The 23,538-nt window shown below is 38.8% G+C and overlaps 2 protein-coding genes across 6 annotated transcripts in view; both read left to right on the top strand.

Moving 5' to 3' along the window:
• ube2j1 (ubiquitin-conjugating enzyme E2, J1) overlaps positions 1 to 5,951 on the top strand; it is a 57,151-nt gene extending 51,200 nt beyond the window's left edge. Inside the window, exon 8 of the mRNA XM_042503734.1 lies at positions 2,465 to 5,951. Coding sequence (XP_042359668.1) covers positions 2,465 to 2,740 — 276 coding nt within the window. The 3' untranslated portion in view covers positions 2,741 to 5,951. The remainder of the gene's footprint in view (positions 1 to 2,464) is intronic.
• LOC121955679 (gamma-aminobutyric acid receptor subunit rho-2-like) overlaps positions 4,237 to 23,538 on the top strand; it is a 47,299-nt gene continuing 27,997 nt past the window's right edge. Inside the window, exons 1-6 of one of the 5 annotated variants that reach the window (XM_042503729.1) lie at positions 4,237 to 4,322; positions 9,506 to 9,673; positions 10,084 to 10,124; positions 12,321 to 12,504; positions 14,651 to 14,855; positions 18,459 to 18,565. In XM_042503729.1, coding sequence (XP_042359663.1) covers positions 12,459 to 12,504; positions 14,651 to 14,855; positions 18,459 to 18,565 — 358 coding nt within the window. In that variant the 5' untranslated portion in view covers positions 4,237 to 4,322; positions 9,506 to 9,673; positions 10,084 to 10,124; positions 12,321 to 12,458. Of the gene's footprint in view, positions 4,323 to 9,290; positions 9,674 to 10,083; positions 10,125 to 12,320; positions 12,505 to 14,650; positions 14,856 to 18,458; positions 18,566 to 23,538 lie in introns of those variants that run through there. The other 4 variants (XM_042503732.1, XM_042503733.1, XM_042503731.1 and 1 more) reach the window with 4 other exon arrangements.

The raw sequence follows: 23,538 nt of genomic DNA, 5'->3' as shown, positions 1-23,538 counted from the left end.
AGCTGTATTTTTTGTGAAGATACTGTGTGAAATCAAGCAGCTAGATATCAGCGCTTTCTTTTAAAATCAGTGTTTTATGGTAGCTTGAAGCCCGTTGTTCTGTGGCTGCCCCCCTCCCCCCCAGTTGAGATGATATGGACAAGCTTTGTTGCCTAAGAGGATTGATTTTGGCGCCAGCTGCTACGCACAGAACGGGTCCGAAGGAGCAGAGAGGAGGGTCAACTTAGATTAGTGTTTCTGAGTTTGGATAAACTGAGGAGGGCCACGTCAAAAATAGGAATCACCATCTGCCGCTTAAGTCGGGTGGACAAGAGTTAAAAGTTGTCTGGCCCACGGTATCCCACACTGCCTTGCTGCTGCTGTACAGAGAGGTGAACTGTCTACTGCTTCTGCATAGTTTCTGCAGGCTCCCTCTGTAATTGGGTGAAATGTAAATGTTCTGTTTAAGAGCTGAGTCTGTCAGCACTGCTCATTGGTTCGTTACAGCCCTTGCAGCCTCCCGTCCTCCAGGGACGACTCCTCTGTCACTTCTGATCACTCTGAGTGACCAGGAGCATCATAACTTTATCCCTAACTAACTCTGAGTATGCTGAAAATGGGAGTTGATTTTAATGATGAATTACTAGCTCCTTTTACACTGCCTGTTGAAGTAGGAATGGCTCTGAAATGATGGCTGTATATCAGGACAGCCAGCAGGAATGGACCATGGGAAGCATGGGCGTAACGTTTTTATGAGGCGTTTTATGTGTGACCCACCACGGTGGATTTTAAAAGGAGGTAGTAGGAGTTAGTGGCTAACTCAAAGAGGAAGAACAAAAATTGACTGAGTGAAGGTGTACAACGGCATAGATTGTGTTTAGTTTCTATGAAGTTTTTATTGTGGCCTTAAATCCATAGTTGTCAATGTAAACATGTGGAAGGCGTGCTCAAAAGAGAGCAATGCATTTTCAGGATGCGGCGGCCACACCCCGAAATAAACAGTAGTTCAACTTTTTAGAACGCAGCAGGCACACCATGTGTCACATGTAACCATAGCATGTGACGAGGCACAACCAATCATAATAACCTATAGATGTTTTTTTCTTTCTTCCATAAAGATCAGCAATGTTTAGGGGTAAAGTAACATGTTACTTTTTTGCAGTAACAAGTAATATAAGGCTTTATCAACAACATCATGTAACACATTACTGCCCAAAATAAAATGCAAATTGATTTCATTTTCCATGTATTTGCCATCACACCACTTCTGCAAGTGCGCCACAAAAAAAATATCCCCCAATGGTTCTTGTGTCTTGTCATAACATTATAGGCTTCATTATAGAAGGGTGCTGATGATTAGCATGTCGTTAGCAAACATCTGTAACGTGTCCCGTTCTGCTCTTTTAACCAAAGCCTGCTTGACATCAGCAGAAAATAAGGAGTTGCATTCTGATTTTGAGCTTCATGATTTGGTCCAAGGACAATTTTTGAATATAGAATTAAAAAATAACAGCACCTCAAAAATAGATCACCTCCAAATTTGGGATTTCTCATTCGATATGATGCTAGTTATGGTTGCTAAGCAACGTCAGGCACAACCTGCCCTTGAAAGTTGGCACTGAGTTGGAACCAGAGTAGAACTAAGCGACCGACCTCAAGTTTTTCAGACGGTAAAATGTGTCCCTTGCCTAAAAGGAAAGAATCTCAATCTGCTGTGTTTTAATACAGCCAAATTCATGATCTCATTATCCTTATTTACATATTTTCACATTTCTGTTGTCGTATAATGGAATCAGTATTCATTGATGATGTGTGAGAGTTTTTTACTTTAGCTCATAAATGCCAGCTTTTTAGCAGCAGTCATTGCCATGCTGTTGGCCTCGCTGCTGATCACATCATTAGTTTATGAGGATGACTTTGTCCGACAGATTCACATAACATAAGTTTAATGACAACAGCTGTACTGTGTGATTGGCTAGATTGACATTAAAAATGAGTGATTGCAGGAGGCGACAAAGGGTTGTCTCGACCTGACAGGCGACAGAAAAAAATATGCATTTATGGATGTCATTGGCTTTATGTTGACGTGTGCTTCTCAATAAACAGTCTTCTGATAAAAGACAAGAAGTCCTATTTAACCCCTTGAAACCTGAGTAAATGGCTTGATTTCTTTCAAAAACAAAGGAAAAAGCCAATGAGCAAGAAAAGAATAAATGACATAAAAATAACCCCCCCCCACCACAAAAAATTGTAAAAAGAACAAGAAAATTACTAAAATAAAGTCAACCACTCAGCCTTATTCAGTTCTTGTATAAACTCATAATATTCTAAAAAGGGAGTCTACATTGTCCTTAATTATTAAAGTTCTGGGTACACACACTAATTTTGCTGGAAAAGGAGTTATGAGCTGCAGCACAATTGAATAGTTAAGTAATTGTTTCACTTCTAATGCCTAGTTTTGTCTCAATGCCATCCCCATCCACAGGCAGAGGCGTCTGAAGCCACAGAAACAGAGGGACCCCGGCCTGCTGCGACGCCCGGTACAGGTCGGCCTCTCAGCCCCAGGCAGCGTCGCGCCCAGCAGCAGGGCCAGAGAGACGCAGCCAGCAGGCCAGCCTTCCCCCCGCCTCCTCGCCAGCCTCAGGATGAAAGCCACGCAGGCTCGGCGGTCCTCATCGTGGTGCTCACCCTGGCCCTGGCCGCGCTCATCTTCCGCAGGATCTACCTGGCCCAAGAGTACAAGTTCGACTACGAGCTGTGACCACACACTTGGCCGCCCTCACTCCTCCCTCCTCACCTTCAAGTCGACCCCTCCTGCTACCACCCTAACAGAACTATGGCCAGCTGAAGCGGAGCCAGAGCAGAGGCGGCGGCTGACACTGACTCCCTGCCCTCCCTGCTCGTCAACAGAGGGCTCGGTCTCCGCTGAAGGGGAACTTTCATTCCTGCAGGGGAGGCGCTCCACTTACCACAACGCCTCCAGGATGTCTTTTAATCAATGTGAATTTTACTCTCCAGAGTGTCATGCATTTTTAAAAACGGGAAGCTTTGTTGTGTAGCCACACACACACCACATGTACCCTTCCATATAGTTGTTCTATCCTAGGGCTGCCGCTTGTTCCCTTTATTTAATTAAAACTATAATATATGTCAACAAAGTTATGGGGGATTTTTGACTCTAAGTAATTAATGAATCATCAATCCATCAGTTTTATTTGTCACGTGTGATTATGTAAGTTACAATTCCAGTAAAATGTAATCCAACCAGTTCCTCCATTCAGTGTATGAAAAAGTCTTTAAATAGGGTAGGAATAGTAATAAATAGATGTGTATGATTGGGGAGTTCCTTGTGGCCTGGAGGTAGAAGGTCTTTCTGATCCTCTCAGTGCTGGCCTGGTGTATCCAGTAACTTCTTTCCTATCTCAACAGGGAGAAAAGGCAGTTATCTCCTGACCTTGTTCTTGCAGCACCTGGTGTGAGCATCCTTCATGCAGGGTAGAGCAGTAACTTTCAGCACCAACCACTCTTTGCAGGCCCTTGCGGTTCTTACCAGGCAGTGATGATCTCTGTCAGGATGCTCTCAATGGTGCAGGAATAGAAGTTCCTCAGAGTTTCCTCAGGCGTCTAAGGAAAAACAGCCTCTCCCCCCCCCCCACTGCATCACCACTGAGTCAGGAAACAGCGCCCAAACAGATAATACGGAATCATCTGCATAGAGTATAAGTGGTGTAAGTGCTATAATGACTTTTATTTTATTTGCTTTAACTTGCTGTTTCATCAAGACAGTCACACCATACCGGACTCGATTTCAGTGGTGTGACAACTGCTGTTTGGGCTTCTTCAAATGCACCAGGTGTTTTGGTGGATTTGGGTGTGGCTGGCTAACACAGTGACACTCCCGAATCATCGGATACAGATGCTTGGTCAGCGGCTCTATGCGTCAAACTATGACCCCTTAGATACCCCTATAGCACCAGCTCTGGACACTCAAGTACGATATTTTAGTTTCTGCTTGTTACATATATACTACCTTCTAAAAATACACACCAGCCAACATAGTTTTTTTGTGAATATTATGCAACAAAAATAAGTTGGTAGGTTTTTCTTGATTTGGGTTGGAATAAGTAAGTTTCTTACAAACATAACATGACAGATGTTATATGACATTCATTATAAACTACGCTATGTTATTAAAATAACTCACAGTTGAATTTTGGTTACACAAAGACTGTTTCCCATGACTCCCTTTTTTCCTCCACAGCAGTTTGTCACTTGTGGGGTGGATAATTGATCTGTCAAGCAGCTGATCAAATCCCATCACTGGATTAGAGGAGCAGCTGTTTGTAAGTGAAAGCAAACTTCTAGTCTCAGCAGAATAAATGGTAAAGTTTCACTTTCAATGTGTGTGACGTTCTGCTGCGCCATCTCTTCCCTAAGTGCGTTAAAAATATCAAAATAGTATGTATTGCAATAGTACACTTAATGAACTGTCCAGCTCCAAAAAATCATTTGTGCCAGCCCACAAATAAATGTATGTGTGCGAAACCCGACACAGGACACAAACAGCCAACTCTGGGGTAAAAGTCCTATGTTTGTTTGACCCATCCACTACTCCAACCTCCCACTGTACACAGCCTTTCTCACTCTCGACACAACAGCCGTTGCTCAGAGCGTCAAATAAAGACACTGCCTAGTGCGTCTCATACAGACACTAAAGGGTGCCTCATGGTGTCAGTATCTTACGCTGAGGGCCACTGACCAAGTGTCAGACGTTTTGAGTGAGAACTGGTTCATTTGGTATGAAATATAACTCTTAATTTTCCTGCATCTCACATTGTTGATTTTTAATTAATTTAATAACTTAATATGGTGCATTTTAAGAATAAAAAATGAAATGTCACTGTTGTGAAGAACTGATGAGCACTGCTAATCTGATGTTACCCACATGAACAGGCAGAATATTTGCTTATAACTCAGTCTGATGTGTGTGGAGGTTTGTGTGCGGCAGCTTTTAGATCAGAACATAGGCTTCCTGCGTTCAGATGTCTGCAAAGGAGAGGCTTTTCATGCAGTACAAAGCAGACGTGAACAACAGATACTGCAAGAATTGCTGGTATTCATTTATGGATCAGTGCAGACTGTTACACCGTGTTCTGTGACCACTGTAATGTGTGACTGTAGGGATATTGTCACACTTTCTACCAATGAGAAGTCTGGAACATGCCTTTAGGTCACAATATGTGACACAGTCCAATAGAAAATGTTGCTCTACTTTAACAAGGAAAAAAAATGTTCCACTCAAAAATTGTCAGGCACTTGCCCTTTCTTTCACCTTTTTACAGCCTGAATTACCTTACTCCTATAATTTAATAATTTTAGCAACTTTTAGAAGTGTGGCAGTATCCTTTCTACAGCAACCCCTTTGGTCATACATTAAAGCGGGAACTCCACCTACACTTCAAAGTCTGTTTCCAGATAATGGGGAACACTAATGCATTAGTGTAAAAATGTTGTGTAAAACCTTCAGTCTTCAGAGGTAGCTGTGTGAAGTCATATGAGTCAGTGTCAGTTGGGGCTGAAGACTACAAGGTTGAAAATGAAAAGAATCTGGGGGTGTCAAGTTCAAAAACAGTGATCTTAGCAGACCTCTGTAGCTGCTGCTGCAGGCCAGAGACTCCAGTTAGTGAAATCAAAGTCCTACATTACAAACAGAATGAGCATTTTTATTTTGTGGTCATCTCAGTTTGAAGGAAAAGACATGTTATGTTTTTGTTTTTCCCCCAAATAGTAATAAGTAACTTTGTGTAAAATAACATCTGTTTCAATGGCATTATTTGTGCTTTCCCATGTATCAGATTAGGATCGGGGTCTATCCTTACAGGCTGTATTGGCAGCACAACTGAAACTCCAACCAAACTGTCACGTCAAGTTGTATTATGGGTAATGCAACGTGGGGAATAAAAATAAATAAATAAAAAAAATCTGCTGCATCAATTTAACTCTGTTTGATTTGGATCAAAACTGCAGTGAGTCTTGTGTTGCTAAATAAAGTACTCTTGTCAGGTGGTCACAGAATATGGTGTAACAGCTGCTGTAGCCTCATAAAACCTTAATTTTAAAGTCAATTGAAATGGCAATTTACAATTTATTTCATACTTACTTAAAATTTCACCTATTTAATTTGCTTTTATGACAAAATGACTGAAATGCCCGGCATATCAAGCCATGAAATGGCTGTTATCAGTGGTTGTAAGTGGCATAGATATAGGTTATAAGGTGCCAGACTTTCACCCAGGAGAGCGGGGTTTGTATCTCTGTGAAAACAAAAATCTGTGTTGAGTTAACTACTAAGGCCACCATAACTTTTCTTATATAACTAAATCAGCATGTTTCCTCACGTCAGATATGCAAACGAGCATTCAGTGGGCTGATACTGGCCTTTGAATCCAATGTCAGGTGTGGCAGGCCCTTTTGAATCCATATCTATGAGGCTAAAACTGCAGATAAACCCCATTATCTGCCAAAATATTAACTACCTGCTTTGTGCTCCCTCATTTGCAAGCAAAAAAAGAATCTCAAGGTCGGGAAATAAACCTCCAAACTTTCGTTACACTTCCGCCGGTTGCTGTGCTATCTCTAAAACAGAGCCCATGGTGTAATAATTCCCAGCAGTCCCGTGATGGGAATGGGTTAACTGGTCCGGGATCAGCTGAATACAACATGTTTACTGAAGCACAGCATGAAGGCAGAGTGCTTTGAACTGTTCTCACTACTGCCATGTTTACTGGTGAGATAATTTTAGGGATTATTTGCACCAGTAAACATGACTTTGGGTCTCCGGGAAACACCTACAGCCAACAGTTTGTTTACATGATTCATTGGATTCTTAATCTGATTCTGCTCTCCCACCTACAACAGATTGTCTATACTTTACTGGCATCAGGGCGTCGTCTCTCTGCGGTCACTCCAAACCCGTTCATTTGTATCTTTCCTCCCTCTCTGCCTCTCTCCCTGCCTCCCCTTCTGTTTCATGATATTCACACCACGTCCCTGTGCATTAATCTCTTGTTTGGCTTGCATTCTAAGAAGCAGTACGCAAACAGTGATTTTTTTTCCTCCCCAGCTTGTATAAATAGACCCAAACACTGTCTAACGTTTACCCTCTTTGAGAAGGGGTTTATCACTCTGATGAGACTCAGAGGAACCGAGAAGCTATTTCAATTAATTCTTCGCACATCGTAGCTGACGGCTTTTTGACACGTACAACAACGCGGCAGCATACAGATAGCTCCGAGGTAATCGTAGCAGTCAACCTGTTGAGAGGAGCAATTCTGAGGTGGTGTTTTTTCTTTTCTCTGAGCAGCATCTCATACATGTGTCCAGGTATTACTTGAAGGCAGCAGAGATTCTTTAAAAATAGCCATATTCTTTGAATCGCAAAGCTGCCTCCTCACTTATTGTGCCCAAGGCTGCTATACTGGGGTATAAACAAAAAATGAATCACCTCAATTAAAAAAAATATGAGTTGCCATGTGCCGGCTTTCATAATGTCTTTCTTTTACCTACACATCCTACAGGGAACATGTAGCATTGCTTTAAATACTCCCACTGATGGATCAGGTCATTTTACAGGGTTTAATGTGTGTGTGTGTGTGTGTGTACATTATTAAATTACATACAGTGAATAATCACAATCAACTATGCAGTGATTATGGCAGATTTCAGAGGTGAGATGGCGGACCGGGAATTAGCTTTTCTTTTGTGTTTCTGAGATGTCCATCTGGATAAGACTATTTCTCCTTTCTTAGGCCATTTGAACTTGAGTTTGACTGATTTTTCAGCTCATTCTCACTGCGATCTAAGTATACTGTAGATTGAAGAAGTTGATGTTAAAACAAAACCAGTTTTGCTACTGGCTCTCTGGGGTTGTATTTTGGCTTTGAGCTGAACGCTAACATGCTGATGCTAAGCCAACACATTCTCCTCTCCAAATTGTCAGCATCAGTTTGGGTCGCTGTTACACATAAAACAATGATGCTCTAGTTTCCCCTCTGGCACCAGTTTTATGTAAGACAAGGCAACTCACTTTCAGTTTGTTAGCTTTCTTTTCAAAATAAACTTCTGTTTTTTCAGAAAGTCTTAAGTTTTCACTTGTAATATGCATACAGTCTCTTTCAAAATAAACTAAATCAATGTAGGTTTACTTTGTCATAACCAAATGTTATATTGGGGAGAGGTCTTGGCTCGGTGGTGACCCTAGATTTGTGAAACTCTTGGTTGCCTTTTGAGAGTATTATCTCATTGTTTTATGGTGTGACAACTCTGTTGTTAAGATCTGCTTTGGTTTGGGCACAAAAAGCACTTGGCTAGGGTTAGGGAAAGGTAATGGTTTGGCCCAAAAGTACTCGGTAAGGATTTTGCTTGATATAAGTCTGACTTAAACATACTTGACATTGACATTTATGTTACATGAAATACATCATGAACTTAGCATGACACACTATATTTCATATTTAAAAACTCAATGTTGAGTTTAGGGTTTACAAGGGACACAAACAGCAGTTCCCAGGATGGAAGTCCTATGTCTGTTAAACCCATCCACTGCCCCTGGCTCCAGCCCTACGTGGAGTTTCTTGCTCTAGATACTACATCAGCTGCTCAGAGCATCTAATAATGATGTGGCCCACTGAGTCTTATACCGACACTAAAGGGTGCCTCTGGATCTGATGCCAAAGGCCATCAGTTGTCCACCAGGTGTCGGTATTTAACTTTGAAACCTGGAGTTACATCACTTTTCTTGTGTCGATTTCAGAAGCCTTTCACAAGTATTTGAACCTTTGAGCAAATTGGTGTCATTTCTTTCAAAAACATAGGATAAAAGGAATTGAGCAATTTGATGAGAAGTGTTCTACAAATTGCAAGAAATTAATAGATTTACAAATGTATTTATTTTTTAAAGCTTAAGAAAAATACATAGGGAAAAAAGCTAGGGAAAAACTCCTGTTTCTTTGTAATTATAATGATTACATGTTTAAAATTATGTTACAGAATTATGACAGTGTTTACGTTTTACGTTTTAAGTTTTGTTTGTTTTTTTTAAGCGAAGTTCTAGGTAATCTGCTCAGGTTTCAAAGGGTTAACTTGAGAGTTGACGTGTTTTGACTGACTAGAGACTTGCCTTTGACTTTAGACTCTGACAGGATTTCAAACTAGACTGACTTGTTTTTGACTGACTTGAGTTGTGAATGGCTTGTTTCAGCAGACCTGGATTTGTTTCAGTAACTTAGTATTGAGAAGACCTCAGACTTTATTCAGCCTTGAGACTTGAGTGTGATTTTCCAACAAGGACTTCAGACTTTATTTTGAAGAGACTTGATAACACGTTTGCTCGGAAACGTTTAACAAGTTACCTGGGTTTTTTTTTTTTTCACTATTTCACTATAATACATCCATGGTTTTTCATAGTTTTCATTTTTTTGTTTCATTTCCTGTTTTATTTTGTTAGTCACCTCTCCTCTTGTTTCAGATGCCCACTTCCTGCCCTCGTGTGTTTCCTGCCTCTGTGATTGTGTCGATGTGTTTCACCTGTGTCCAGTTGCCCCTCTTCCCCCTGTATTAGTCTGCTTCCTGTGCCAGTTCATGTTTGGACCTTGTGTTCAGCGTTCCAGCGTTCTTCCTCGTGTAAGTTCTCCAGGTTAGTTAGACCTCTGCTTGTGTTTTTTGACCTCACCTTTGGATTGTTTGCCTGTCTATTTTCCAGAGTCAAGATTATTAATTGTTCTACTGTACCTTCCAAGTGCAGACCTCAAGTCCTTTCCTCTGTGAACCAGTCTTGTCACTTGTGACTTGTTTTCCCTGATTTGATCAGTTTGAGACTTGACTCACTCCTGCTCTGAAAGCCAGTCATATCACATATACAGGTGTCCCCGCACATTTTCATGGACAAAATTTTTTAACTTTTCCAAGATTTATCACTTGTTGCAGGCAAACTTCTCCAAGGACCCATCATTTTTATTTTAACTTATTTTCTTGCACCCCTTGCTGTTTCAAAATATCAGATACAAATCTGATTTCTTTTCTTTCTCTTCCCCCCCCCCTCCATAGTTTCAGCTGGCAGGCATGCAGAAAGGGAGAGATGAGAAAACGTAGGTGATGGTAATCCATTATGTTGTCTGCTAGAGAAAATTATTTTTCAGTTATGTTACATTTACTGGAAGGTTATCTTTAGAAGATTACTGTTATAATTTCATTATACACAAGAAAATTAAATGACTTTTCCAAAACACTCAATGATTTTGACTAAACCCATGATTTTTCTGGGTTTTTTATCACCCTGGGAGCCCTGCACATATTTACATGTATTTATCTATGACATGGTAAAATCTGATGAGTTGATTTTACTTAAAATAATCTTAAACCCATTTCCTTAAAAAGGGACAGTTAATATAACTAGAAATCTTATTTCATGTTTTCTTCATATGAAAGTGTTAGGTTTACTCAAAATTTTCCTGGATGAACTTTATTTTGTGAAGTTTACGGTGCTATATGTCAGCTGCTGGTTGCAAACTAGTCAACCAATGTTGATTTAATTAAACTTGTTATTATTAAGTTGCAACAACCTCATACAATCTTGTATGACTCAATTTTAAGTAGACTTATCAATTACATATAAAGTAAACACAATAATAGTTATTGTTTTACCTTTTGTTAAAACAAAATATTTTAACAGTAAAACAAATGTGTAAAATTTACAGTGTATCTAATTAAGTTTACTCAAAATTTAGCTATATATTTACTTAATTTTGTGAAGTTGTTGCAATCTAAAAATGACAAGTGAAATTATCCTGTTCTTTCTAAGTGTTAGCAACTTCAGTAAAGCAAGTTAGTCTGTGTTAACTCGATCATGGCAGAGGATTTAGCTAATCATGAAGTCAGTTGATCTGTGAGTTCTGTTTTGTTAATATGTTTAAGAAAATAAAAATATGATTTAACTAGTGTACAGCCAGCACAATACAGATGTATAGCATAGTAAACCTGGTTAACTGAAGTTGCTTAAACTTAAAAAGATTGATTTAATTAGACTTGTCAATTTTAAGTTGAAACAACTTCACAAAATCAAGTAAATGTTAATATGTTTTAAATAAACTCCACAATTAGATGTAAAGTTAGCATAATTTAAGATGAATAGTTATATTCTGTTACATTTTTCAAAGTATTAGGTTTCCTGGATTTTTTAAAACAAAATCAGCTTCAGATTTTACAGTGAAATTAAACTGTGTTCAGTACTTTAAAATTCCTTTTAAATAATGTAAAAAAAATAATAAAATAAAAAATGTTGGAACAATTCTATTTTTATGAGAAATTAACTTAAAATGTGAGTTCAGAAATAAGGTAATTATGTTCATTAGAATTTCTTTTAGATAATGTGGAAAACTTAGTTGGAACAAATTAACCTATATGCCTTATTAACTTAAAAACAAGTCTTCATAATTATATTAATTAAGTATTTAATTACCATATTCATAAACACACATTTTTAAGTTTTAGTTTAAGTTTTTCACATTATTTTAAAGGAATTTCAAAGTGTTATGTACTGTTACCATAATTATGAACACATATTTTTAAGTTGATTACTAATAAAAATTAAGTCAATTTTTTCTATATTGTTTAAAAGGAATTTTAAAGTGTTTGAAGTTCAAACAGAGAAGCAAAGCTGAAGCTAAAGAAACGCTCTGAAATTATATCATTTTGTCTGTGCACATCCTGACGATTGATGCAGAAGCCCTTTATGAAAGAGTGAAATATTTTCATTTTGCTGAAAGTCATCAGTCATTGAATACTGGACATTCATCTGGCTGGACACAGTCGTCTATAGAAAACATGGTTATGTCTGGATAATACTTTTTAATCTCCTGAGATCAAAAACACTTGAAGTGTGGGAACAGAGCGTTCCTTGGCGTCCACAGAGAGCAGAGCGGAGAGCTCATGTGAGGAGACAAGAGCTGACACCACAGGCTCTGTGATTCGATAACGGAGGGCAAAGGTCACGACCAAAACAATCAGAAATCATTATCTGTTTTACAAAAGATGTTGAAAAGATGCTGATCTCTGTTCTCTGCTAACTGTGGGCTGTCAAGTGAAACACTGCAGTCCACAGCTGCAGGCAGACTTTGTCCTCCGCCATCACACAGAGGAAAGTGGATTTGGCAAATTTTGTAGGAAACCCTTATATAAAAAAATATTAATCCTAAGTAAAGTGAGGGGGATGTTGGAAATGCGGCCCAATCGGGTGAGATATTGCATTTCCGCTGGTTACTAATGCTGCAAACTTTTCTCTGCAGGCTGCAGGCGTTTGGAGAGAAGAGAAGCCCTGAGAGCAGGACAGATGTGGACATCCAAGGCTTACGTCACTTTAAGAGGATGCCTTTACTCTGTCCTACGCTGCAAAAAACATCACCAGAGCAAACCCCACAGCCTCTATGGAGGGTTCAAATCCTCAACAAATTGGAGAAATTGAAAGTGAGAGTAAATAATTTCACTTTTTCCACTTTTTAAGACAATGTCTTTTAATAGGAAAGTATGTTTTAAAAACTATTCTAGATGCTTTCATATTGGTGAATAACAAGCAAAGCTGCATCAGGAACATGTGGCATCATGCTGCCACACTGTAAAATCTGACAAGTTGATTTTACTTAAAATAAAAATAAATAAATAAATAAAAAATCTAGGAAACAGATTGCCTTGAAAAATGTAAGTAAATGTAATAATTTGTCTTAATTTATTGGTAACTTAAAATCTAATCAAGTTAAATTAAAATTAAGATAAATGTACCTAATTTTGTGAAGTTGTTGCAATTTATAATCTTAAGAGTATTTAAAATTTAGTTAAATTTACTCAAATGTGTGGAGTTGTTTCAACTTAAAAATAACATGTTTAATTAAATCGATCTTTTAAGTTTTAGCAACTTCAGTAAACCAAGTTTACTTTGCTATATATCTGTATTCTGCTGGATGCAAACTAGTCAATCACATTTGTATTTTCTTATGTTAACAAAATAGAACTCACAGATCTCCTAGCTTTATAGTTGGCAAATCCCTCTTTGTGATGATCAAGTTAAGTTAGACTTATTTGCGTTGCTGAAGTTGCTAACACTATCAGAACAAGGTAATTCCAATTGTCACTTTTAGATTGCAACAACTTTACAAAATTAAGTAAATATATATTAATTTTAGGTAAACTTCATCAGATGCTCAGTAAATTTTTTTAGTTGATTTGATTTTAAAAGATCAAGGAGACCTTTTGTTTTGAAAAAGTTAAGGAAATATATCTCAGTCCTAAGTTATGTTTATCTTATATGTAATTGTTAAGTCAACTTAAAAATGATAATCAATAATCAATTTTCTGAAGTTGTTGTAAGTAAAAATTGACAAGTGTAATCAAAGCATTCTTTTTAAGTTTTAGCAACTTAGTTAATCAAGTTTATTGTGCTATCTGTATTCTGCTGGTCGCAGTCATATTGTATTTTCTTAAACATGTTATCGGAACAGACCTCGCAGATTTCCTAACTTTATCATTGCCAAAATCCTCCTTGTAATCACCAAGTTAAGTCAGACTAACTTGGTTTACTAAAGTTGCTTACACTTGGAAAGAATAAGGTGATTTCGCTTGTTATTATTAGGTTGCACCAACTTTACAAAATTAATTGAATATGACTTAATTTTAAGTAAACGTAATTTAATTTTGTGATGTTGCAACTTAAAAATGACAAGTGAAATTACTTTGTTCTTTGTAAGTGTTAACTACTCCACTAAGTTAGTCTGACTTTACTTGATCATCACAAAGAGGATTTTGCCAATGAAGTTAGATTTGCAAGTTCTGTTTTCTAAACATGTTTAGACTAGTCTGCAACCAGCAGAATACATATATAGCTCAGTAAACTTGGTTCATCTGAGTTGCTTAGACTTAGAAAGATTGATCTAATTAAACTTGTCATTTTTAAGCAACTTCACAAAGTTGAGTAAATATGGCTACATTTTAGCTAAACTTAACAAATAGACATCAATTAAGATTACTAATGATTTTCTTTTCTTTTGTGAGGCAATCTGTTTCCAAGATTATTTTAAGTAAGATCAAGTCAAGTTTTTAGAGTTCAAATCTTAAAGAAATGAGAGGAATTCAAAGTGAGACCAAATAATTTCACTTTTTCCACTTTCTCAGGCATTTTCTTTGTCAATAATAACAAATCAAGTGATGCTTTTTTAATAGCAAATGCACTTTTTTGTCAATATTCGGTCCTATTAATTAAAAAAAAAAAACTAAGCAAAGTTGCAGCAGAAATATGTGAATATGTGGCATCATACTCCTTTCTCTTTCTTGTTTCCCTGCCTCCTCCCAGCGGTGTCTCTGCCTCCAACCGACTTGTCGTCAGGGGGGACATGTTGTTTTGTTGTCTTTTTTTCTTTTTTTTGCAGCGCGCTGCATGTGGTGCTGATGCTGCGCGCTCCTGAGCCAGAAAAAGCCCCTCTGGAGGCTGGAGACCAATCAGAGCGCTTATCAGACTTCACCATCCCGTTTCTCTCTCTTTTGCAAAGCAGCCGGCGCACTTGTTCGCCACAGTCCCTCGACTCTCTCTCACACTCCTCTTTCTCCTCTCTCCCCCTGCCTCTGACAGGAAGATGGTACCGTGCACAGAGCGTCTTGCACGCGAACCCGAGGCGCCACTCACTGACTCGCTGTGGGACTTTTAAACTCAGCATGCCGTGTTACGCCAGGTTTCTCTTTTTACTCTTGTGTCTGGTCCTGCTCGGGGAGTGCAGGAAGCACAAAAGTAGAAAAAAGCGGTGGTCCGCGCCGGCGGAGGCGCACAAGCCAGGCAGGTGAGTCCTAAAGAGCTTTCTTTGTATTTTTTATTTTGATGTGAACTTTGACCTCAAGAGAACATCATAGGATAGATATCAGACAGGAGAGCGCGAAAACAAACGCGCTTTCTCCATTGTGCCTGAAAAAAAACTCGCATTTACGCACAACCCTGCGCACCACACCAATAACGCTTAAACGTGTATATGTCATACTTTTTCTATCATGTACGTATTTGACAGCAGCCAGTGAAGATTTTAGGTGAGGCAGCAGCTTTGCGGATTTCCTCTCCGTCATATCTAAGAACACCCAGAGCATTTTACATGCAGTCTGCGCGTGGTGCAAACCCGCTCATATTAATTTCAACCTAAAATATTCTCCAGTGAGGTTGTACTAAGTAACACTAGCCGTCACACCGCGCTCACACTTCCATTATGTGGTTTATTTTTTTGGTCAAACGGGGAGTAAAAAGCAGCTGGAGCGCATCAGCTCACCGTCCTTCACTGCGCGTAAAAACTTGTGCGTTTTATTCGCAGCAGCAAAGAAAATCCTCCCCTCCGGATACAGTGTTTTGCATGTTAGGCTATTTCAGGTGATTGCCCTGAGAGGCTCCAAATAGAGAGAGAGTGAAACGTGGAGGGATTTCAGGCTATTCTCTTTAAGCCTGTTGTCTGGCTGGTGTGTTTTTTACCCTGACTGTCACACTTTTGTCATTTTCAAACAGGATCACACATCTCTCAGCTGCAGCTACACTCTTGTTCTCATGTAGCCAAACCAAACATGCAGGAATTTAGACTTCTGGCAAAACATTGATGATATGTATGTCCTGGCAACTGCAGCCATTGATTCCATTTTTCAAAAAAAAAAAAAAAAAGGACTGCAAATTGGTTAATGAGTGGTTGATCTTTGTCTTTTTTCCTTTTGTCTAAAATTTGGTCTTGGGGCTTAAACCCTCACAAAACCCGACGATCTCTTCAAATTCCATTTTGTCCTAGCAATAGTCCAAAGATATTTAATTTTTTTTTCAAAGGATACTCATAATCCAGCAAAAACCCCTGTAAGGAGAAGAGAGTGTTTCTCCTAGAAAATGAGTTTAATCAAAGAAGTCACAGTTGTTGCTAATTATCTGTTCATTGGTTAATCAACTAATTGTTCCAGCCCTCCAGCAGAGACAATTCAGCCCAATTTGTGACTCAGGATCAGTCCAAGCATGTGGGGCGCCATAAATCTGAGCCATATCTTATTTTTTACTGCAGAACCAGTTGGTTTAAAATGAACTTTGCTCAATGCAAATTTGCAGAACAACTATCAACCACAATTAAAATAGCAACAAAAAAAAGAAAGAAAAAAAATACATCAGAGGGCTTCACATTTGTAATGAAGGTCCCCATTTTGGCCATGGAGAGCTGTATAAATGTGAAAAGTATAACAAATAAGCTTGCTGATATCGTGTGGTTCCTATTGTCATCAAATCTCTTGTGCAGAGCAAAACACACAATGAATGCATCCCACTGCCAAAGCCTGATCCTCTGTGCCGTAGAGCTCTATTGTTTCCCAAACATTATTAAATTAACCCAATTACCACAATAAATGTTGTGCATTTCTGCATATTACAGATATGTTAGGTTTGTACATTTCATATGTAGCAGATATGTTAAAACTTTTCAATTTTATGTTGAGACAGTGCTGTAGATAATAATGCGTTGGATAGAATCAGAAAAAGATCCAGTTTTGGCCTTAAATACCTATTTTTCTATCGCTACACACACAGTTCTGCATATCCAAACTGTTGCTAAAAAAGACCTGCATTTGACGCTACATATTTCTTGACATATTCCTAACTTTAGTATAAAAATATCTGCTTTTGTTGCTACTAACACAGTTAGACATGTCTCTTACTGTCATACAAAATATCCTTTATTTTTTGCAACAAATATAGCCAAACATGTTCCAAACTGTCGTTAGAAATAAACACCTGCTTTTTTTGGATATATCTTGAACTTATGTTAAAAATCAACTGCGTTTGTCACTACAAACACAATTTAACATGTCCCAAGCTGTCATTTGAAAAAAAAAACACCTGCTTTTGTCACTACAAAAACAGCTGGATACATCTCAAATTGTTATTAAGAAACACTAGCTTTTGTTCCTACAAACACTGCTGGACATATCTTTAATTTTTGTCAAAAAATACTTAGTTTTGTCACTACAAACACAGTTAAAAATGTCCCAGACTGTTGTTAAAAATTCTCACTTTTGTTGCATCAAACATGGCTTGACATTTCCTGAACTGTTAAAAAAAATACACCCACTTTTGTGACTACAAATATGGCTGGACATGTCCCAAACTGTGATTTCATGAAACGTTGGTAAGAATACCTGCTTTTATAGCTATAAATATGTCTGGAGAGTATGTCTAGACATATTTGCAACCAAAGCAGGTGTTTTTAAGGACAGTTTGGAATATCCAACTGCTGTCAAAATTATCTGCTTTTGTCAGTACAAACATGGTTTGACATGTCCCGAACTGTCATTTAAAAACACCCATTTTGTAGCTTGAAACATGCACTTTTGTCACTACAAACACGCGATGAGCATATCCCTGTCATTGAAAATATCTTTTGTCATTACAAACATGGCTAAGCATATCGGAAACACACATTTTTGTCACTTAAGAACACCTGTTTTTGTGGTTGGACATTTTCTGAACATCTGTTTAAAATATCTGCTTTTCTCACTGCAAAAACAGCTAAAAGTGTTGAACTGTAATTCGCAAAAAGAAATGCTTTTGTAGCCACAAACATGGCTGGACTTGCTTGAATTGTTAATTCACAAGTTTTAGTGTTTTAAAAAAAACGCATGTTTTTGTCTCTACAAACACCCACTTTTGTTGCTACAAACACAGCCGGAGATAACACCTGATGAGCATGTCCTTGTCATTAAGACCCGCTGTTGTTGTTACAAACACAGTTAGACGTGTCCTGAACTGTTGTTCATATACACACGTTTTTGTCGTTTAAAAACACCTGAGGGGTGCATTACGAAGCAAGGTTAGTCTAAAGTCATGGTTCCCTGTATTACAAAGCTGGATCTCTTTAACCTGGCTAGATCACCATGGAAACTGATGGGTCAAACTTAACCTGGTTGGGAGCAGCTTATGTTATGAGAGTGTACTTGAATTCAGTTACAAATCTCCTTAAACTACTTTTCTGAGAAGCATCGCTCTATCACTGTCAGTAAGTTAGTAATAGGGATTGTCAGCTGGAAGAAAACGCTATAAATACACTTAATACAACATGTTGAACCCTAATGTTCACAGATGGACATATTCTGAACTTCCATTAAAAACGCCCACTTATGTCGCTACAAACATGGCTTGACATGTCTCAAACGGTTATTAAAAAACACATACAATGCCAAAAATTTATTCTTGTGACTGGGCTACTTAAAGATACATCAGTGAGCCACACTGTTGCATTGGGCGACACGTTTGGTCACTACCATTAACGCATCAAGTCGATCCCACTAACACTATTTCCTCCTGCTTGAGTGACATTTGATTTAAAAAAAAAAAAGCGACCAAACTCTAACAGAACCTCTCCTTTCTGTCCTCTTGTCCTCAGTCCTCTGTCCAAGAAGGTTGCGGATGGAACCAAAACCCGAAAAGTAAAAACCAGTCACCTCCTGCGCATCGACGAGCATGACTTCACCATGAGGCCCGCCTTCGCAGGTAAGCTCCTCTCACGTCTGGCTGATCATGTCAGTGACAGTGTCAGAGTTATTTGTTGTTGTGTGAGCGATGCCACACAGCAACAGGATTAGATTGGGTTCACCTGAGTGTGAAGTGAATGCTGATGCCACGCTGACTGAGAAAGCAGCAGCAGGTTTATTTTTCCTCACTTCCTCTCTTCCATTCCGCTGCCAAAGCTAAAGAGGACAGAAATAGGCGAGATGCAGAGCTCACAGCCTCGAGGCAAGGAAAACAGAAAGAAAAACCTTCAAACACTGTAAATACATTGTGACACAGAGCTGAGCGGAGGGTCATGTTGTCGAAAAACCTGGAAAAATCCTCTCTGAGGCCATCTGTGTCACCTTTGACTGCTTGTTTCTACGAGCTCTGACACTGATCAGTCAGAACAAAATCATGTGTGTGTGTGTGTGTCCTTGTCTTACACGTCCAATGTCAGGACAACGGTGCTGCTGCTGGGATTTGGGAGGCAATTAAAAATAAGACGCTGATTTGCTGAACTAAAGAGTCCCATTCTCTGGTATTTGGCAGAAACGGCTCCTGTTTAAGCTCAGGAGGAGGTGGCGAGCTAAATGAAACGTCCCACAGTGAATTTCATGCTCCTCTGGGACCACAGTTGCAGCTACAGATGGAAGCGTGGATCCCACTGAGGACCCCTTTTTTTGTGTCCCGCGTCTGTCAGCTTTTGTTTGCCGGCGTAGGCAGCCTCTGCAGCAGCGGCGGCGGCACAAGAAGAAGAAGAAGAATGTGATCGTCTTATTCAAACATCATCAAAAGCCGACTTGTGCAAGCGCCCCGCTGCTGCCTGTGAGACTGCAGCGCGCTCATTTGGCTGAGGAGAAAGTGTGTGTGCAGCAGCTGCTGTGGTTCCTCCTGGCTTCAAAAGGAGCGACTGCAGTGTTACTAATGAAAGCCTCTTACACGGACGCTTCCTGTTTTTGCTGGGGGAACGGTATCGAGAGCGGCGCCGTAATGTGCCAATGGGGATGTCAGCACAGGGATGGGAGAAAATTCCTGAGTCGCGATCAGACTAATCCTGACTGCGGAGTGTTTCATCGCCCAAATGTACACAATAAACGGCTTTGTTGTGATGCCATATCCCCGAAAACAGATACCGAAGAGAGAAATGATGATTGTTTGGTTGAGATTCTTCTGCTTCTTTAACCCTTTGAAACATGAGAAAACTGGCTTGATTTCTCTCAGAAACATGGGCAACAAGCAACTTCACACATGTCCCAAAAATAAGCAGAAAAAAGCAAAAAAAAAAAGTTACGAGAACATTACCTGAAAATAAGAAAAAAAGTTAAAAATTAAAATTAGAAATTAAAAACAGAAAACTGACATAAAATATATTTTATAATAATGTTGAAAATATGCATTTATTATAAATATAGTTTTCAAGACATTTTTTTCTTTTTTGATAGCTTTTCAATAACATTCTCTCTTTTTTAATTTTTAGGTAATTTTCTGGTCAGGTTTTACTAATTTCTTGCCATGTTTTTGGGACATTTCTTGTCTTTTCGCCTCCTATTTTGAAAGGAAATCAAACGAATTTGTAAGGATTTTACGGCTCAAATTGCTTGTGAAAGGCATCTAAAAGCAGCACAAGAAAACTGATGTCACTCCAGGTTTCAAGGGGTTAACCTTGAACCCTTTAAACATGTCCAGAATTGTCATTAAAAACCTTCTGAAACCTGAGCAAAAGCATGAAACTACCAAAAAATGTGTGGAAATAATGGTAAAAAAGTTACACGACAATTACCTGAAATTATCAAACAAAAAATAAATAAACAAATAAAAAACAGGAAATCACCCGAAAAAGTGCTGGAAGGTACATATCATGAATCAAATATATTTATTTACATAAACTAATTTTAAATGTATAATTGCAATGACTATAAATATTGTCTTGTATATTTTTCCTGGTAATTTGATAATTCTCGAATGTCACTCTTTTTTAAAGGTCATTTTCTTGTTGCCTTTTGCAACAATTTTTTTTTTTTGCAATTTACATGACATTTCATGCCAAGTTGCTGATTGCCTTCTACCATTTAAAAAACCTGAGAAAAAAATTGCTTTGATTTCTTTCAAAATCATGGAAAGAAGGCAATAAGCAGCAAAAAATTAATAACCCAAAAATTAGCAAAAACATCAATAAAAAGTAGAAGAAAATGACCTGAAAATTAGCAAAATAAATAAATAAATAGAACAAACAAAAGAAGAAAAAGAGGAGAAAAAGGTGAATAAGATTCTGCAATATAATTTTAAATATGTAATAATGATAATCTTAAATATAGTTTACCCTAGCTTTTTTTTCCCTAGTCGTTTTTCCCTAACTTAAAAAAAAAAAAAAAATCTAAATCTACTGATTTCCTGCAACTTGTGAAACATTTCTTTCCAAGTTGGTCATTGCCTTTTTCCCCATGTCTTTGAATGAAATTAAATTTGCTCAATGTTCAAAGGGTTAAAACGCTTGTAAAAGGCATCTGAAGGCAGCACAAGAAAACTGATGTGGATCCAGGTTTAAAGTGCCTCAGAGAGCGGCGGCAGGAAACGTTCGTTTCATCAATGGTGCGCAGGTGGAGCCGTGAATGTGGATACGGTTTGTGTTTTCCCAATTAGAGCACCTGCTCCGCTCCCATTGGGCGCTCCCCTGCTGCGTCTCCACAAATCAAAGCCACGCAAGGAGCGGAGGGGACGAAGACGTTTGTTAGAATGGAACATTTGTCATCGCATCAAGTTGTGATTTTCTAGGTACATCTATTTATGGAGCTCCTCCTTCCTGTCTGCCTCGGGTTGATGGGATGGATAGATCTGTCATGCATTAGTCACATCTGCATTAAAGAAAGAGGGCGTTTTCCCCTCATTTCACCCGTTCTGAGGAAGCCCTCCACCACCAGATGCATCCTCTCTCTTGGATCTCTCTCCAGCCTCAGCAGCATCGTGTCTAATGCCGTCTAATCTAGCCAGGGTAAACCAACAGTGGATTTACAGCTGCTAATCCATGAAAAGAGGAGCAGTCCAGCATCATTAGGTGGAATGGATATAGGCTGTTTTTTTTCTCCCTCTAGTCTAGACACATCTGTAGAAATTACATTACGTCACTGAGTGAATCAACAAATGAGGCTCCTGCAAAGTGAAGCTGTGAGCTGAGGTGTCTGACTGTCTGTAAAAGCTTTACAAGCTGGATTTATGTTTCAGGATCAGCAGTGTTGTGTCTGAGGAGGATGATAGACAGGTTATGTATCCAGAAAACCTTATAGCTAGCCTATATCATCTTTTGAAAAAGGAAAAATTAGGAAATAAGTTTTTCCTCATACAAAGCTCAATCAGTAAGTGATAAAGCAGCTCTGTCACCAGAAGAAAACGTTGCATTAAATGTTTCATATTAGTGTTTCTGAAGTGGCATAGTGTATGAGCTGACTTTGTCATCGGGGTTGGAGGGGATGATGGATGATGTGACATCGAGGTGAGACGCCTGCCAAGCTGCAGACCACAGTTAGAGACCAACAAACAACAAAACTGGCTGTTTAGTAGTGAGTCATTGCTTTGTTTTCCTTGGCTTTTTAGATGCCAAATAAAGGTGTTTTTTAGCGAACACTCACTGTATTTCCAGCGGCTTTTTAGCCTGTAAAAATGGTTGGTTTTTAGTGACCACACACCCATTTTTCATGTGGCTTTTTAGTCCCAAATGTGGGTTTTCTCTATCAACCCATGACCTTTTCTCCAGCAGCTTTTTATTTGCAAAACCTGGGAGTTTTTTAGCAGCTTATTAGCCGCCAAACATTAGCAACCTGTCACTGTTTTCCAGCAACTTTTAGGCCCCCAACTTAGGTGTTTTTTTTAGCAAAGCCTCACTGCATTTCCTGCAGCTTTTTTGCCTCTAAACATGTGGTTTTAAGTGACCAGTCACCCAATTTTCTTGTTGTTTTTGAGTCCTCACGTGTGTGTTCTCTAGTAACCCATGGCTGTTTTTCCAGCAGTTTTACTCACCAAATGTGGGTGATTTTTAGTGACCTGTGTTTATTTTTGAGCAGGTTATTAGCCACTAAAACATAAATATTTTTTAGCAACCTGCCACCATTTTTCCAGCAACTGTCAGGCCCCCAATGTGGGTGTTTTTTTAACACCCCATGGCTGTTTTTAGCAGCTTTTTATCCACCAAACAAGGGTGTTTTTTAGCTACCTCTGGCTGTTTTTCAGATGTGGGGTTTTTTTTAGTGACACAGCTGTATTTCCAGTTGCTTGTTATCCACCGAATGTGGGTGTGTTTTTTATCAGTTTATTAGCTGTCAAGTTACATTGTTACAGGTTACATAACATTATTCAATGGAAACAAAGTCATCTGGCAATTGTGTTTTATCAACATTTTGAAAATATTACTTGTAATGGATACCCGCCTCATGAGACTCATGCTTCAAACTGACAAGTTAAAATGTGCGAATTTATACAACCAGTGAAGCATTTAGGATGCCGACAGCTTCAGGATAGGTGCTGTTTTGGAAGTGAGATGTTCGGGTCTTGTACCTGAGAGTAGTAGACTGAGTGGGGGTCTGTAGGCTGTGAGGACTCCTTTAAAATTCTCAAACCTTTCCACTGAGTGTGGATGTGGTACAGATCAGAAATATGGTGAGCCAATTATTTTTGAAGCTGTGCACGACACTGTCAATCGATCTTTGTCTTGGTGGGCTGTAGAACTGCCAAACCTCAAATTTACGGAGGAGCTGAACACACTTTTCTGTGCAGAACCGGTAGCTGAAGACTTCCAGTGTGCAGTATTTTTTGAGCACACTACATAAAGCATACATTTCCAGCTCGGACAGTTAATGTGGTGCGTTATATAGTCGATAGGAGAGTAATTACAGAAAGCCATTTTCTCACTTCCTGTAGTGGAATGTACCCATGCAGATAGATTTGGGTTTTATGTGTCCAGGTTCAGAGATATCTGTCTGTGA

Source organism: Plectropomus leopardus, chromosome 16 (genome assembly GCF_008729295.1).
Source record: "Plectropomus leopardus isolate mb chromosome 16, YSFRI_Pleo_2.0, whole genome shotgun sequence".
Classification (NCBI taxonomy): Eukaryota; Metazoa; Chordata; class Actinopteri; order Perciformes; family Serranidae; genus Plectropomus; species Plectropomus leopardus.
Note: the sequence above shows the minus strand (reverse complement) of the source record. Positions and strands in the feature narration are given on the sequence as shown.